Below are 13742 nucleotides of genomic sequence, written 5' to 3'. Positions count from 1 at the left end.
GCCATATACAATGGTAGGATTAAAGGGTGTAATAGGTGAACCTGGGGATGTGAGTGGGGCTAGAAAGGTACACATTCTTCCTAGAGCCAGTAGTCATGCAACCTCATTTTAGCTGGATAGGGCCCAATATTTAAAAGGGTAATGCTACTCAGAATTGTCAACCATGACACAATAAACAGTAACTCTACCAATAAAGAGCTCTACTGCATCTTTTTTTACAGTTCTGCAGCAAAACCATCCTGCACATTACTGTACAAACTAGCTGAGTTATTTTTTTCTCTAAGAAGCCCTATTCACAGAAATAAGGTCATGACTATTAATGTTAGAGAAAAGTCCACTCATTTCCCCCGACCTTGTTAAAAACACAAGCCAGTTTCTTTCACATTTGTTCTACACCATGGATTTACTCCAGTGTAAGTGAGAGGAGAATCAAGACAATGGTCTTCATTTGCACTGTAGATTGGCCCATAGCCATGTTTTGTAACTAGGTTAAAGGTTTGGTGACAAACCCTATCAAGGATAAAAAAGATATTTAGGGAAACGGATACAATGAAAACAAGCAGTAACATATTCTTAGTGGTAAAATTACCTTTTGCACTCTGTGTGTGTATGTGTGTGAATTAAATGATACAAAGGGATATTAATATTCCATTTGTCCCATCCCCCATTCTCAACTTTTGCCTTTTTCCTGACTATGATTCTATGTCATCATTGCCATGTCTCTTTCTTTTATTGTTTATATTGCAGGCACCCAGTTTAAACTGTAAACTCCTTAAGTCAATGACCTATGTAAATTACATGTTATATAAAACACTGCATATATCTTTGATGCTGTGGAAGTAATAAATAGAAATTAAAAGCTGTCTACTTGCTAAAGAAAGGAAACCTAAAAAGCAGGAAAAAACAAAGGGGAAGCTAAATGAGGAGAAAGGAAGATTTTCAGATCCCAGGAGAAACACTGGAACTGTACAAAGTATATTGTCAATGCTCAATGAGAAACAACTACCATAGGTTCAAATTCCAGTAGGACTGATTCATCCCTTCCTACTCCTGCAATAATTACATTGAGTTGCATGCTGTGTGACTGCAAAGGGTGGGGTTAGATTTCTTACAAGAGATCAGGGATTTTTTTTTAAGATGACTGTATGAATAAATAGGGTCTGTTCTGCATAGTCACCAAAAAGATCACATGCTTTTTCCTAAGCACAGTATTTTACCCTGGTGTCTTTGTCCACAATCCCCCCAAATTATTATTATTTATATTACCATTGTGCCCATGACCCCTACTCAGGGACCAAGATCCCAATGTGCTAGGCACTGTACAAACATGGAACAGAATCAGAGTCCCTACCCCAAAAAGCTTACAATCTAAATATAAGATGAGATAACTGCTGGATAAAAACAGATGGGAAAGTACAAGAAAACAATAAAACAGTGTTAGTCAGCATGACTGGCAATTGGGTGAGCATGCCAACAGCCTAACTGCTGTCAAGTTTTTTTGTAGGCATCATGGAAAAGGAGCATTTTAAGGAGGAATTTAAAGGAGGACAATGAGGTAGCTTTATGGATATTCATGGGGAAGTTCTCTTAAGTGTGGTAGCATGGGAATAAGCACAAAGGTGCTTGTGTGAAAATGTAACAGGTGGGTTACAAAGGCTGGCATCATTGGCCAATTGGAAGCAAGAAGCTGGTATCTCAGTAGCGAAGGAGAGATGATGGGTAGTGAGGCGATAGGCTGTGAAGGGCACTGAAAGAGAAGAACAGTAGGTTATGTTTGATACACAGAGGAGGGGGAGCTAGTGGACAGATGCAAAGAGAGGGGTGATACATGCGAAGCAACAAGCCTGCAGAATGACCTTTTCAGCAGCATGCTGACTGCATACAAGTGGGGCAACATTGCATTTGTCAAGGCTAGAGAAAAGGTTGATGTAGCAATCACCACATAAGATGATGAGAACCTGGCTAAGAATTTTAGCTATGGATAGGAAAGACTGTATATTAGAGATGTTATGCAGAAAGAAGTGCGTTGCAGATTGCTATGGTCAGCTGGATAGCCACCAGTTCTCCCCACAGCCAGCTGCACTTCAAGAGCAGTTAAAATAAACTGAAAGAGGAGGGAGCGCTCTGAGGGCACCAAGCCAGGAGGGGGAGCGCTCTGCTTCACCAAACCAGACCTTGGGCTTTAGCAGAGCCAGGGGAGCTCTGCGCTCCACTTCCCTTTCTACCCCGGTTATAGTGTGGGTGAGGTGCTTTGGGATCGTTCAGGTGGTACGGAACTGTAAGACGGTGCAGTGGACACGAGAGCAACTATTACTGTGTTAGTCCAGGGGAATATCTGCAGCCTGGGCTGGCACGGACCCAGCACCGTTGTCTCCCTGGCAGATTCTCAGTTTATGCATCCAAACGCGTGTTCATGGGCCGCGCATGCCAGTGGCGCAGCACTGCTGCCCCGGGCAGCTGGGGACACACGGCGGCTCCCGCCTGGGTCTCCCTGGGTCAGCACCCGGGGCGGGGGACACGCCGCAACGCCCAGCACCCTGCGCCAATCAGGGGCAGGCCCAGGCGGCGACGCCTGGCCTGGTCTCGTCCCCCAGCCGCTTTGTGCAATGCAAGGCGGAGCTGCTGGTTTGCAGGCACTCGCCAGCGCCTGGAACACGGTGTATTACAGCAGCCGGCTGCACTTGTAGCCTGAGCCTGCCTCGCTTCCTGTCCCGGCAGCCGCCAGCACCAGCCGCCTTCCTCGGCTCCCTACCGCCACAGCGCCCCATGGAGAAGGCTGAGGACGGGCCCCAGGGCTTCCTGCCGCCCTTTGAGCACTTCGCCACTCAGGCCATCCACGTCGGGCAGGAGCCGGAGCAATGGACCTCCATGGCCGTCGTGCCCCCCATCTCTCTCTCCACCACCTTCAAGCAGCAGGCGCCCGGCCAGCACTGCGTGAGTGGGGACTCCGGCGGCGGAGGGAGTGGCAGGGGTGATGGGGGGCGAAGGGAAACGTGGGGAGTGAGCGAGAGAAAGCGAGAGAGTCACGGATGCTCTGTTTTAGATCACAGGAATGGAACAGATGTCGGTTTCAAAGGCTCTTTCAACCTGTCAGGAAATGAGGTGGGGTAAAAGGTTTACTCCCCTCTAAAGCAGAAACGTGCCTCCCTGTAGGTGCAGCTCTGACCCTTACACAAATTATCCACATGTAAACAGGCGCAAATTTGTAAGAGAAACTAATTTGTTTCCTGTCCATTCAGGCTGGACATAGTGGTTTTTTAAAATCCAGTTTGGGGGCACAAAAAGGATGTAAAGCAGCAAACTATTTACAGCTGAAGAGTTTAAAAAGAAGTCTCAACAATTTTCTGTTTTGCAAAATTGCAAAACAAACTTATTTTCCCTGGAGCAGGCTCTTTCGAGTATGCCAAGTTTCAGCCAAAAGCAAAAATTCTGTATCATTGTAAATAATCCTCCTCTGTATCACAAAAAGGTCCAGAATGGAAATGCAGACTCATTTTTAACTCTAGAGATTCCAGTGCATACTATAGAACAGAAATCCTTTGCCACTGCACTTTAAATGTTACATCACAGCTTGGAAGTTTCATAAACCAGGTGGCAGCTGCCCAAATAGGTACATGTCCAAAGCAGCATATCTATCGTTAAATACTCAGTTCAGAGACACATTATGCATTTAAAAATCAACATTTATAATGCTTAATAAAGTTTTTGACTCTTTAACCATGTAATGCTTGACAGCCTAGCAATGTCAGAATGATGAAAGAAGGGGCTTGGCTGCCCTCCCGCCGTGTAGAGTAGATAGTGCACTTTAAATTCTTACCCTGTCTCTGTGTGGACACCTTTACTGTGCATTAACTGTACCCTTAGGTAGTTAGCTTAACTTAATTCAGATTGGAAGTATGTTAATGGGCACCAGCACTTTTAGTGCTCAGTAAGGGTATCCATAGGGGGGTGGTTGTGGTGGTTAATGCAGAATAGCTAGTGCACAGCAGCTATTTTGGACTTTTCCCCCTGTGTAGAGAAACCCTAAGTAAACACGCAAAATAGGCTGGAAGAAAAACATAATTCCCTCCCTTGTTTCTGCCCCTTTACTGCAGAATTGTAGCAGGAGTCTGGAGAAGGCAAACTTGTTTTCCTCTGAGACTAGTCAGCTTGGAACTTAATATCTCCCACAATTAGCTGAATGTGGATCAAAATCAGGTCATTAGACTGTATTTCTTCTTTCAGTCTTGATTTCCCGGCAGTATTAGTATGGAGGAAGAGTAATAGAAAAAGTTCCTTGATAGTTTGTAGGCATGGATATATGGTCCTCACAGTTTCTCTTAACTGTAATACTACTAAAAAGTGGTCATTATTGCAGACCAGAGCAAAAAGCAATGCAATACTCCATAAACTACAAATTCTGCTAGAGAAGGGGTTGAGTTGCACAGAAGCGATTGTATTGTAGGCTGAAGGAAACAATACCTGCTGGCAAAGATCAAAGAGACTGAAATGCCATTGATTCAGAGCCAAGATCTTCACCTGATTAGTGATGTTTTGGGTGCCAAGCTTGAGATATATTAAAGGGGCCTGATTTTTAAGAAGTGCTGAGTACCTGCCCCCCAAAAATCAGAGCCCTCTAAGCTGTCTCAAATTAAACACCCTAAATCAGTAGTCATTTAAAAAAAAAAAAAGACCCATGTATGCAGGTCCAGATGTTACTATCCCTCCCTTGTATTAACTTAAGTAAACAAATGAAGCCAGCAACATCAATCTTTTCCCCCCAGGTAGACATATAGGTTTCCCTGTGATCTGAAAAAACATACAGTCTCTGAGGGAAATTTTCAAAGTCACAAACTAAAAGTCAGTTGGAGTTGAGTACCTTACTCCTCTTTGTGCCTTTGACTCTCTGTAGATGTGTTGATGTAGATTCCTGGTAGTGCTTTCGACATCAGGAAACTGATAGCTAGATGAATGTTCTGTCCTTTATCACATGGTATAGGGGCAAGCAGAATACTACTTCATCTGAAATTTGATAGCAGAATGTAATCTGGACCCATACTGTAATAAACAACAACCACAAAAAAACCTCCTCCGTATTGTTAAATGAATTTGCTTCAATTAGAATATAAGCATGGCCCTACTGGGTCAGACCAAGGGTCCGTCTAGCCCAGTAACCTGTCTTCTGACAATGTTAGCAAACATTTGCTGCTCGCTTTCCATAAATATAATAGAGAATACTGAAGGAAATTTTTGTGGAAACTAAGATTTTTAAGCAGACTTTGGGCAATAATTGTGAAAAATAAACTTTTGAATTAATAAATGTGATTTCCCCCTCCCCTTGCCCCCATTCTAAGCATTACCCTTATTTAACTAAGGAATGGAAACATACCATGTGATCAGTATGTCCTCTCACTGTCCTCCTGACAGAATTTGAATTTAAATATCAAATACGTGTGAGTGAGCAACAGACCAATAATTATTTGCCAAATTTGAGTTAAAATAGCAAATAATCACAAGCTGTTTACAGTCAATTGGAGAACAGAAATACAGGAGAGTTAATGGAAAATACTTTTTATCCAACTTTCTCGGCCACGTTCTTACTGCAAGTTCAAAGACAACTTCCTTACCTTGTGTGAGCTTGTATCAGAATCCAGAACAGGATGAAGAATCTCTTTACGCTGGGATTCTGAAACTAGAAGGACATCAGAATACATCCCTCCTCCCCTTCTTTTTTTGTTTTCCCTGTTGAGTTTCTTTAGACAAGCTCCAGTGTCCCTCTGAGGGCCTTTGGGCTCATTGCACCAGTGAAGGTCTTCCCAGCATGCCAGTTGGAATTTAGGATGACTTGTGCCAAGAAAATACTTATCCTTTTGAGGATCATAATTTTTCAGACTAACTTGGTGGCTTTCAAAATCTACTGACAGGCTTATGCAGCACCTGCCTTGCAACTGGCAGGAGTGTTGTGTGTGTTAAAAGGGACACTCATCTTTCTCTTTGATTAGAGCCATGGAGGTTTTGGATTCAGTTCAGTTTATTATTGCAGATACGTAAACATTTGTTCTGAGGCAGCTCATGTGACTAACAATTATATATTTTGACATCACTGTGTGTCAGTCATGCATTGCTGAAGACTTGAGACAGCACTGCATTCCAGAATTGTGGCACAGGACCTGTTCTTTCACCATTTGAAGCCAGTAGGAGCTTTACCATTAACTTCAATGGATGCAGGCTCAAGCCTAATTACACTATATTTGAGCCTGATCCTGAAATACTCATTGCCTCCCATTGAGGTCAACTGGAGTTAAAGGTGCTTGGACCCTTTGCAAAGTACCAGAGAGATTATGATGTCCTATTTGAACGTCCACAAGGGAGTCTCATAAGATTATTGCTAAAATAAGATGATTAAAATCAGCTGGTGCCAAAAACTGAGTTAATTTGCTACCATTTTAAAAATTAATTTATTGTAGTTTTATCTTCATTATAATACAGCCTGTACTTTAATGAGCACACACTGCATCCAGATTTCCCATACTAACCCCTAAATTTTAAAAGATGCATGTGATTTAGATATACAGGCTAGATTCTTAGTTGATGTAAATTAGCATAGCTACATGAAATCTGTGGAGCTGTGCAGATTCCCGCAGCTGAAGCTCTAGCCTCAGTTCCCAAAATGGAGAGATAAATGTTAATGCTTGGAATTGAACTATAGAAGCCCTTTTTAGTAAAAGTAGTCTTTCAATGTGAGACTAATTATCAACAAAATATAACAGGACATATTAAAACCTTACCAGCCAAATTAGCTTATGTCTCAGAGAAATGACTTACTAGAGCTTCTGAGAGTGCTTAGATTGACTGCAAATAGGTTGTTTTCTGTTCTGACAAGCAACGGGTGTTGGATCTCTGTGGGGTGGTGTACAACAGCTTGTGATAGCAGATGGGTATTTTTTGGATGCCTAACTTTAGTGTTAGGAATATGGATTTCTTGGATGGGCTAGGATTTTACCAAATTTTAAGACAGGTAATTGTCAGTACAAGTTTAACTATATTATTGTACAGCACCTCCTCCAAAATCCCCAACACTTACTGTTGTTTTTGTATCTTCTTTTCACCACAGGGTTTTGAATATAGCCGTAGTGGAAATCCTACTCGGAATTGCCTGGAAAAGGCTGTAGCCGCACTGGATGGAGCCAAGTACTGTAAGCTCTCAGCATTTTCATTAAGAAATATGTCAGCATGTAGTCCATTCTGAAGATACACAGTAAAAGTATCCTAAGAGGGTTGGAGCACCAGAGTTTGACCACTAACAGTAAATCATTTAACTCAGCTTTTGCTGTCAGCATTTACTTCATTAGCTTCTTCACTGGTCTGATCTCTTTTTCTTAAAATATACCTGAATTAATATTCTTTAACCGAAAATGCTAACAATGGTTAGTATATAAATATCAACTCCACTCTACAGTTCAGTGGAACTACTCATGCAGTAACGTACTATTCAGTATAAGTAAGAGTGGCAGAACCTGGTCCTTTCTAAAACGGGGGAGGGAGGGGAAACAGAAATTTTATGTTCATAACATGATGTAAAGACATCTCTCTAATAAAATATAAATGTGTCTATTCTCTGCCATGGTGATTCTTTTTTCTGTTCTAGGTTTAGCTTATGCTTCAGGCTTAGCAGCTACTATGAATATTGCACATTTATTAAAGATGGGAGACACTGTTATCTGTATGGATGATGTTTATGGAGGTAAGTAAGCACAAATATATGTTGGGTCTTAACTGTGTTAGCTGTACACCTCCTTAAATATATTAAATTGATCATAGATAACTAAGCACTTAGGATGTTCAACCAGTTATTGTTTGAACTGCATATTTATGATGGGAATATTTTTAATTGGAAAGAATAATTCATGCAATGAAAAGTCTTTAATAACAGACCATTCCTTCATGACTTCATTGGCCAAAGGTGGAGACATGAATGTTTGTAGAATGGTTGCACTTGTTTCAGCTGGAGAACTCAAAAGGTATGGCTAACTGGTGAGAGGAAAAGTCCTAACCTCCTAGCTGTGCACAGATAAATGTTGATTCGACTTAGGAATCCAGTAGCAGGTAAAGATCCAAAATGGCCCCAGATTGCCAGTGTTCCAGAAAACAAAACAAAAAAAAAACATATCATCTGTCGCTTCCTCTAGATTACCTGTTCTACTCACTAGCATCACCTCAATCCTTCTGGATTGAGTTTCAGACAACTCATTCCAAACTATTATCTTTACCAGGCACTGTGAAAGCCTTGTCTGAGTCTGTTTTGAGGTGTGAGTTTTCCATATATTGATAACATTGCAGCCCATGTTATCTTGTGATCTTCTTTAGTGGCCTCACAAATGTGAACAGGAGGGGTGACATATATTTATGGAGCCTCCATATGGTAGAGAAGGAATTGTTCATATTACTCTCGGAACTTTCAGAGGAAAGAATATATTAATGGAAATGTGACCTTGTCCACTTCTGCCAGAGTCTTTGAGAAAGTAAATACCACCTCAAGGTTCCTGTTTCATGGTCTGCAGAGAGAGCTAGAATAATCAGCATGGTCAAAAGCTGACCTTTGTTCATCACTACAAGGAGATAATCAACCAATATAGCTAGTATAGCTTCCATATCATACTCAGGTCTTGAACCAAATTGAAAAAGACAGAGTCCAGATGCTACAAGTTGATTAGCTGCCTCTTCATAAAGGAAAGGTTAGGGAAAGGCAAACCATTGGCAATATTTGTTGAAGGATGATTTCTTGAGCAACAGCTGGACCATATGTTTGAAGGAATTCAGCACCTTGCCCTCCATTAGCCACAAAGCAGTTTCTCAAGTTAATATTTTTTTAATATATTTTCCAAGCCACTTAGATTTACCTGGCTGTCCAGTACACGAAGCAGTGCTGTTGACTTAAATTTACAGAGGAAATGGTGGAATTTACTTCTCCACTGTCAAAACCAGCATAGCCTGAGACTTAAATGCTCCACACTACAATCTTTCAGGCTTCAGCCTTTCAACAGTGACCACTGGAGATGGGATACTGACCCCTGCCATCTAGCCTCTATTGGCTGCTGTTACAAACCACCTCCCCGCATACTTCTTCACTTGCAGGTCATCCATATACCAGGATAACTTGTGGGGATAGCTTTAAAAAGGGGGGTTACTAAGGAACCATTGTGTCAGAAGATGATAAATCATCAAAATGTCCCAGGGCGGCCCGGGGGGGGCAAGTGGGGCAATTTGCCCCAGGCCCCGCAGGGGCCCCCATGAGAGTTTTTCGGGGCCCCTGGAGCGAGGTCCTTCACTCACTCCGGAGGGCCCGGAAAACTCTCATGGGGCCCAGGCCCCTGGAGCTTCTTCCGCTCCGGGTCTTCAGCGGCAATTTGGCAGTGGGGGGATCCTTCCACTCCGGGGCGGAAGGACCCCCTGCAGCCGAATTACCGCCGAAGCGGGACCCGCTGCCAAAGTGCCAGGTCTTTGGCAGCAATTTGGCAGTGGGGGGCCCCCGCGACGGGTCTTTGGGGCACTTCGGCGGTGGGTCCCAGAGCGGAAGGACCCCCTGCCGCTGAATTACCGCTGAAGCGAGGGCCCCCTGCCGCCGAAGACCCCAGGCCCCCTGAATCCCCTGGGTGGCCCTGAAATGTCCTACAAGGCATTAAGTAAAGTAGGCTGCTGGCTGTAAAGTATTTCTCTGCAGAAGTATGCAGTCCAACCTGGTCCATTACTTTCCCAGACAGAATAAATGGGGGAGAAAGAATCCTCTACAGATGAGAGCAAAAATGAGCCTTTATCTCCACCTGAAAAAGATAACGCTAGCGTGACAAGGGTGTGCTCTTCATATTTCCAACCCAGAAATATGATCTAAAGAGTCTATTTATGTGTATGGAGCCAAAAGGAATCCAAAGTTAAATGTCATACGCTTATACAAACCCAAGTTGACTCAGAAAACCCATTCTCTGCATGGGCATTGAAGTTGTCCAGACAGAATTGTCTTGGTGAGATTGACATACCTTTAAATAGGTTATTTCCAGTGTTTAAAAAAATTAAATAAAAAATTACATTGGATATGCCTACAGCCCTTGTTCATCGCTGTAGGCTTTGTGGCTAAACTTCTGAGTTAATGAGCTTCTCAGGGTAGATTTGATTTAAATCATTAGTCAGGAAGCCTCAATTTAATTATGGATTTCTACATAAGCATGCCTTCTTGTTGGTGGTTATAACCTTAATACATATTCTTCACAAATCAGAGATGTAGGTTTCATTTTTTTAGACGGTACACACTATACATTTTTTAAAGTGATTTATTTTGAAAACTTTTCAGGCTAGTTTTACAGCTATATCAGAAAATAAATGATTGTTTGGTTATTTTACCAAAGGTAATTGAAGCAGATAGTTCACCTCTCAATGACTTCATAAATATCTCCAATTCAGCAGGTTAATCATTAATATTTGGAGAATTTTCTTGCCATGCTGTATTAGGAGGAGAACATTACCAGACAGACATTTAAATTGTTTTATTTAACTAAAACAACAACATTATGTATTCTGGATTTTTTCTTCAACAGCAAACATATAATACTTTAACAAAACAAGACTCTGAATTTTTGAATTTAGTTAAACATTCAAGTTTTTTAAAATCAGGTTTGTTTTTGTTAAATGTTTTTAACTAAAATAGTTAAATGAAATATTTAAAAAAAAATTAAATTGACTACATCAGCCAGGTCAACACGAGAAATTTAAAATATTGGCTTCTGCAACTAACTCTGTCGTCTTCACCTTCATTTTCCTGTTTGTTCATTATCTGGAAAAGTACTTTCCTACTTTTTTTCAGGTCCCAAACGATTTCTAAATTTGGAATGAATTAGTCCAAAGGAAGAAAATATTCTTTCTACACTGGCAGAAGAAGCTACTATTGTTTGTTTTGTAATTTAACTCTGTCATTGCATATTTCTCTTTAAGATCTCACTCAGTTCCTTCCAGATTTCAACAGCCTCGGCAATAAAATAGCTATTTCCCTGCATTTTGTTCAAGGCTACAGAAATAGGCTTCATGGTACTCAGCATGTGTTCAACGTTTCTCTTAAGCTCAATGTCGAGAACTTTGGCTGTGACAGTGCCATCTAGTTTTTCACGATTTTGTTCACAACCCATCATCAGATTAGGCCAGATCTTGATATAGTGCTCAAAATAGTCCACTACTGAGTTCCATCGCATGTCTTGTGGGAGAGTTAGCTTGGTTCCTCCCACTTTTTTCAGAGCAGCTGCTGCTGCAAAGTGGTTGTTACAGAAGTATTTTGCAGTTTCAACAACATTGGCCTTTATTTCTGGAACATTGAAGTCTATGGCTAGGAGGTGCATCAAATGAGCAATGCAACCATATGTTATTAGCTTGGGACTCTCTTCTAAATAATTTCTTCTCATCTTGGATACATTTGCAGCATTGTCTGTGACCAAGCTGTGTACTAGACATTTGAAATTTTTTTCACAGTTTGTTATAGCTTTTACTGCTGCTACTGTAAGTATTCTGCTATGTGTACATTTCCTGATGTATCGATTGTTTCTGTAAGGAAGACATTTCCTTCTGTTGTCACACAAGCACATACAACAGGGTCATTGTGGACATTGCTCCATCCATCAAGAATCAAGTTAACAATTTTACTCTCTAGAACTTTTGCACCCTGCTCAATGTCTTTCATACATTTTATCCAGCAATTTGCTTGCAACATCTGCTCTGTTGGGTGGACCTGTATCCTGGACTTAATGACTGAACCATGTTAATGAAGTGTGGGTTCTCAATCATATGGAAAGGAGAGTTTGTTGCATAAACAAACCAGGCAATTTTTTCATCAATTACCTCTTGTAATCTGCTGGTTCTTATCACAAAATTATCTATGGTTGTTTCTGGAGGATGATTTGTTTTTCTTTTTGCTACAGGTGATATACTGTGGCTATGTGACATACATGATGTGACTGAAACGCTATCATTTTCAGAGTTATGTGCCACTATACAAAATGATGGTGATCTTGAAGGTGGATAGTCTTCAGAATCCTGTATATTGAAGATGGATTGTCCTAAACAAAATAAGTCAATGCAGTTATTTAATTATTACCATACTGCTCATTTAGTATTACTCATTGCATTCACTGACACTCAGTACTACTTTAAAGGTAAAATTGTAAAAGGAAGATCTTCCTATTTCAACTATTTATTTTTTATCACAACTGCATCTAAAATGATAGTACCATAAAGTAAGACTTATATATATTTTTGCTCAAACATGAGAATTCAAGAGTAGTCCAGAAGGAAGACAGGCTGTCTTTAAGAAAGAAGAATGAAATAAAAAAAATTTACAGACTTGAAGGTCCTGCATGTTCAGACATGTTCCTTTCATCATCTTCAACGCAGCTTCCTCTCAAGAAGGACCACTTCTCATTATGTTTCATTTGGGCAACCAGGCCTTGCATTTCTTTGTTGCACTGTTTGCATTTTGCACGCATGCCTGTCTTACCCACAGGTAGAGGAACTTCATTAACATATTCCCAAACTGGGTCTCTTTTACGGCCTGCTGCCATTATAGGTTTTCCATCCTAGTGAGAGAATGGTATGGTAGATCTCAAATCAATGAAAGCTACACTCACAAAGATTTCAAGACTTTTGGAATATGCTGGTAAAACAGTTTCACTTTTGTTTCTACTGCCTGTCCCTCTTTTCTCACATTTATCTTCAGATTTCTCCTTGTCCAGATCTATTCCGCCCCAACAATCTTCTATTCATTGAACTTTTTGAAACTTTTCACTTTTAGAGAGAGGTAAGTGATTGACTCTGTGTACCCAAATTTGCAGAGGGACAATAGAGTTGAGGTCTGTTATTTCTCACCTCTATATATTATTTATTTATTTATTTATTTAAAAACATTTTTGCTGTTAACAAGCATGTTCTCTCTGGAGACACAAATCCACAGTTTCAGAACTGCAAAACTAAACATCTCTGATGGTATCTTCTAGACTGAGCACCGAGTCCCAGTGGGTAGATAGAAAGATTAACCTAAATAATCTATACAGAAGCCTCTGGAACTCCATAAAATTGAGTCCTAATCCATGAACGGTTGGAACTTATTTACAAAACTTTTCTTAAACACTACATGAATATATTGTCTCATACTATAGAATTAGAATTTATAATGCCTATTCCATGATGAGATACGTTCTAGCTCAAAGAGATCTTAATTAATACTCTCTTTAGATAGGTTTTTCCTCAAAAAACATTTTATTAAAAAAAGTATGATTTTTATCCACCTTGGTTTAAGGGAATATCAGTCTCTTTGTTGTTGTCATTCCATTACAGTCGGTAGTGACAAGAAACAAAATAATTGTAATTTCTCTTCCTGCTTCTTCCCTTCCCTCATAAATTCTTAAAGCCTACTAAATAGACTCTGAAACAGGTGGCCACTCTGAGTCTGCATGGTGGAAACATATGACCGTGAGGAAAATTAAGGGAGGTGGGGGTGTGGAAAGATGATGTGGAGAGTGCAAGGGGCTGGAGGGAGGGGAGGAAGAAGGCAAACTTAGATGGACTGTCTGAAAAAAGGAAAGTTAATGTAATTAACGTGTTGTAATTCAGCCATGTAACAAAAGTAAGTCCATTCTTTTATTTTATTAATAATAGCTAGTTTCATGAATGAAGGGGAAACATTCAAATAGTCCTAAGCATAATACTTTCCAAGTGATATTCGAAACCCA

General features: G+C 40.7%; 1 protein-coding gene across 4 annotated transcripts in view; it reads left to right on the top strand.

Annotated features, from left to right (window-relative positions):
- CTH (cystathionine gamma-lyase) overlaps positions 1 to 13742 on the top strand; it is a 52700-nt gene that overhangs the window by 7665 nt on the left and 31293 nt on the right. Inside the window, exons 1-4 of one of the 4 annotated variants that reach the window (XM_039485284.1) lie at positions 2187 to 2317; positions 2719 to 2934; positions 7094 to 7175; positions 7628 to 7723. In XM_039485284.1, the coding sequence (XP_039341218.1) occupies positions 2767 to 2934; positions 7094 to 7175; positions 7628 to 7723 (346 nt within the window). In that variant the 5' untranslated portion in view covers positions 2187 to 2317; positions 2719 to 2766. Of the gene's footprint in view, positions 1 to 2186; positions 2318 to 2589; positions 2935 to 7093; positions 7176 to 7627; positions 7724 to 13742 lie in introns of those variants that run through there. The other 3 variants (XM_039485286.1, XM_039485285.1, XM_039485287.1) reach the window with 3 other exon arrangements.

The sequence above is a fragment of the Mauremys reevesii genome, linkage group 8 (genome assembly GCF_016161935.1).
Source record: "Mauremys reevesii isolate NIE-2019 linkage group 8, ASM1616193v1, whole genome shotgun sequence".
Lineage (NCBI taxonomy): Eukaryota > Metazoa > Chordata > Testudines > Geoemydidae > Mauremys > Mauremys reevesii.
The sequence above is the reverse complement of the archived record's forward strand: the minus strand, read 5'-3'. Positions and strand labels throughout refer to the sequence as shown.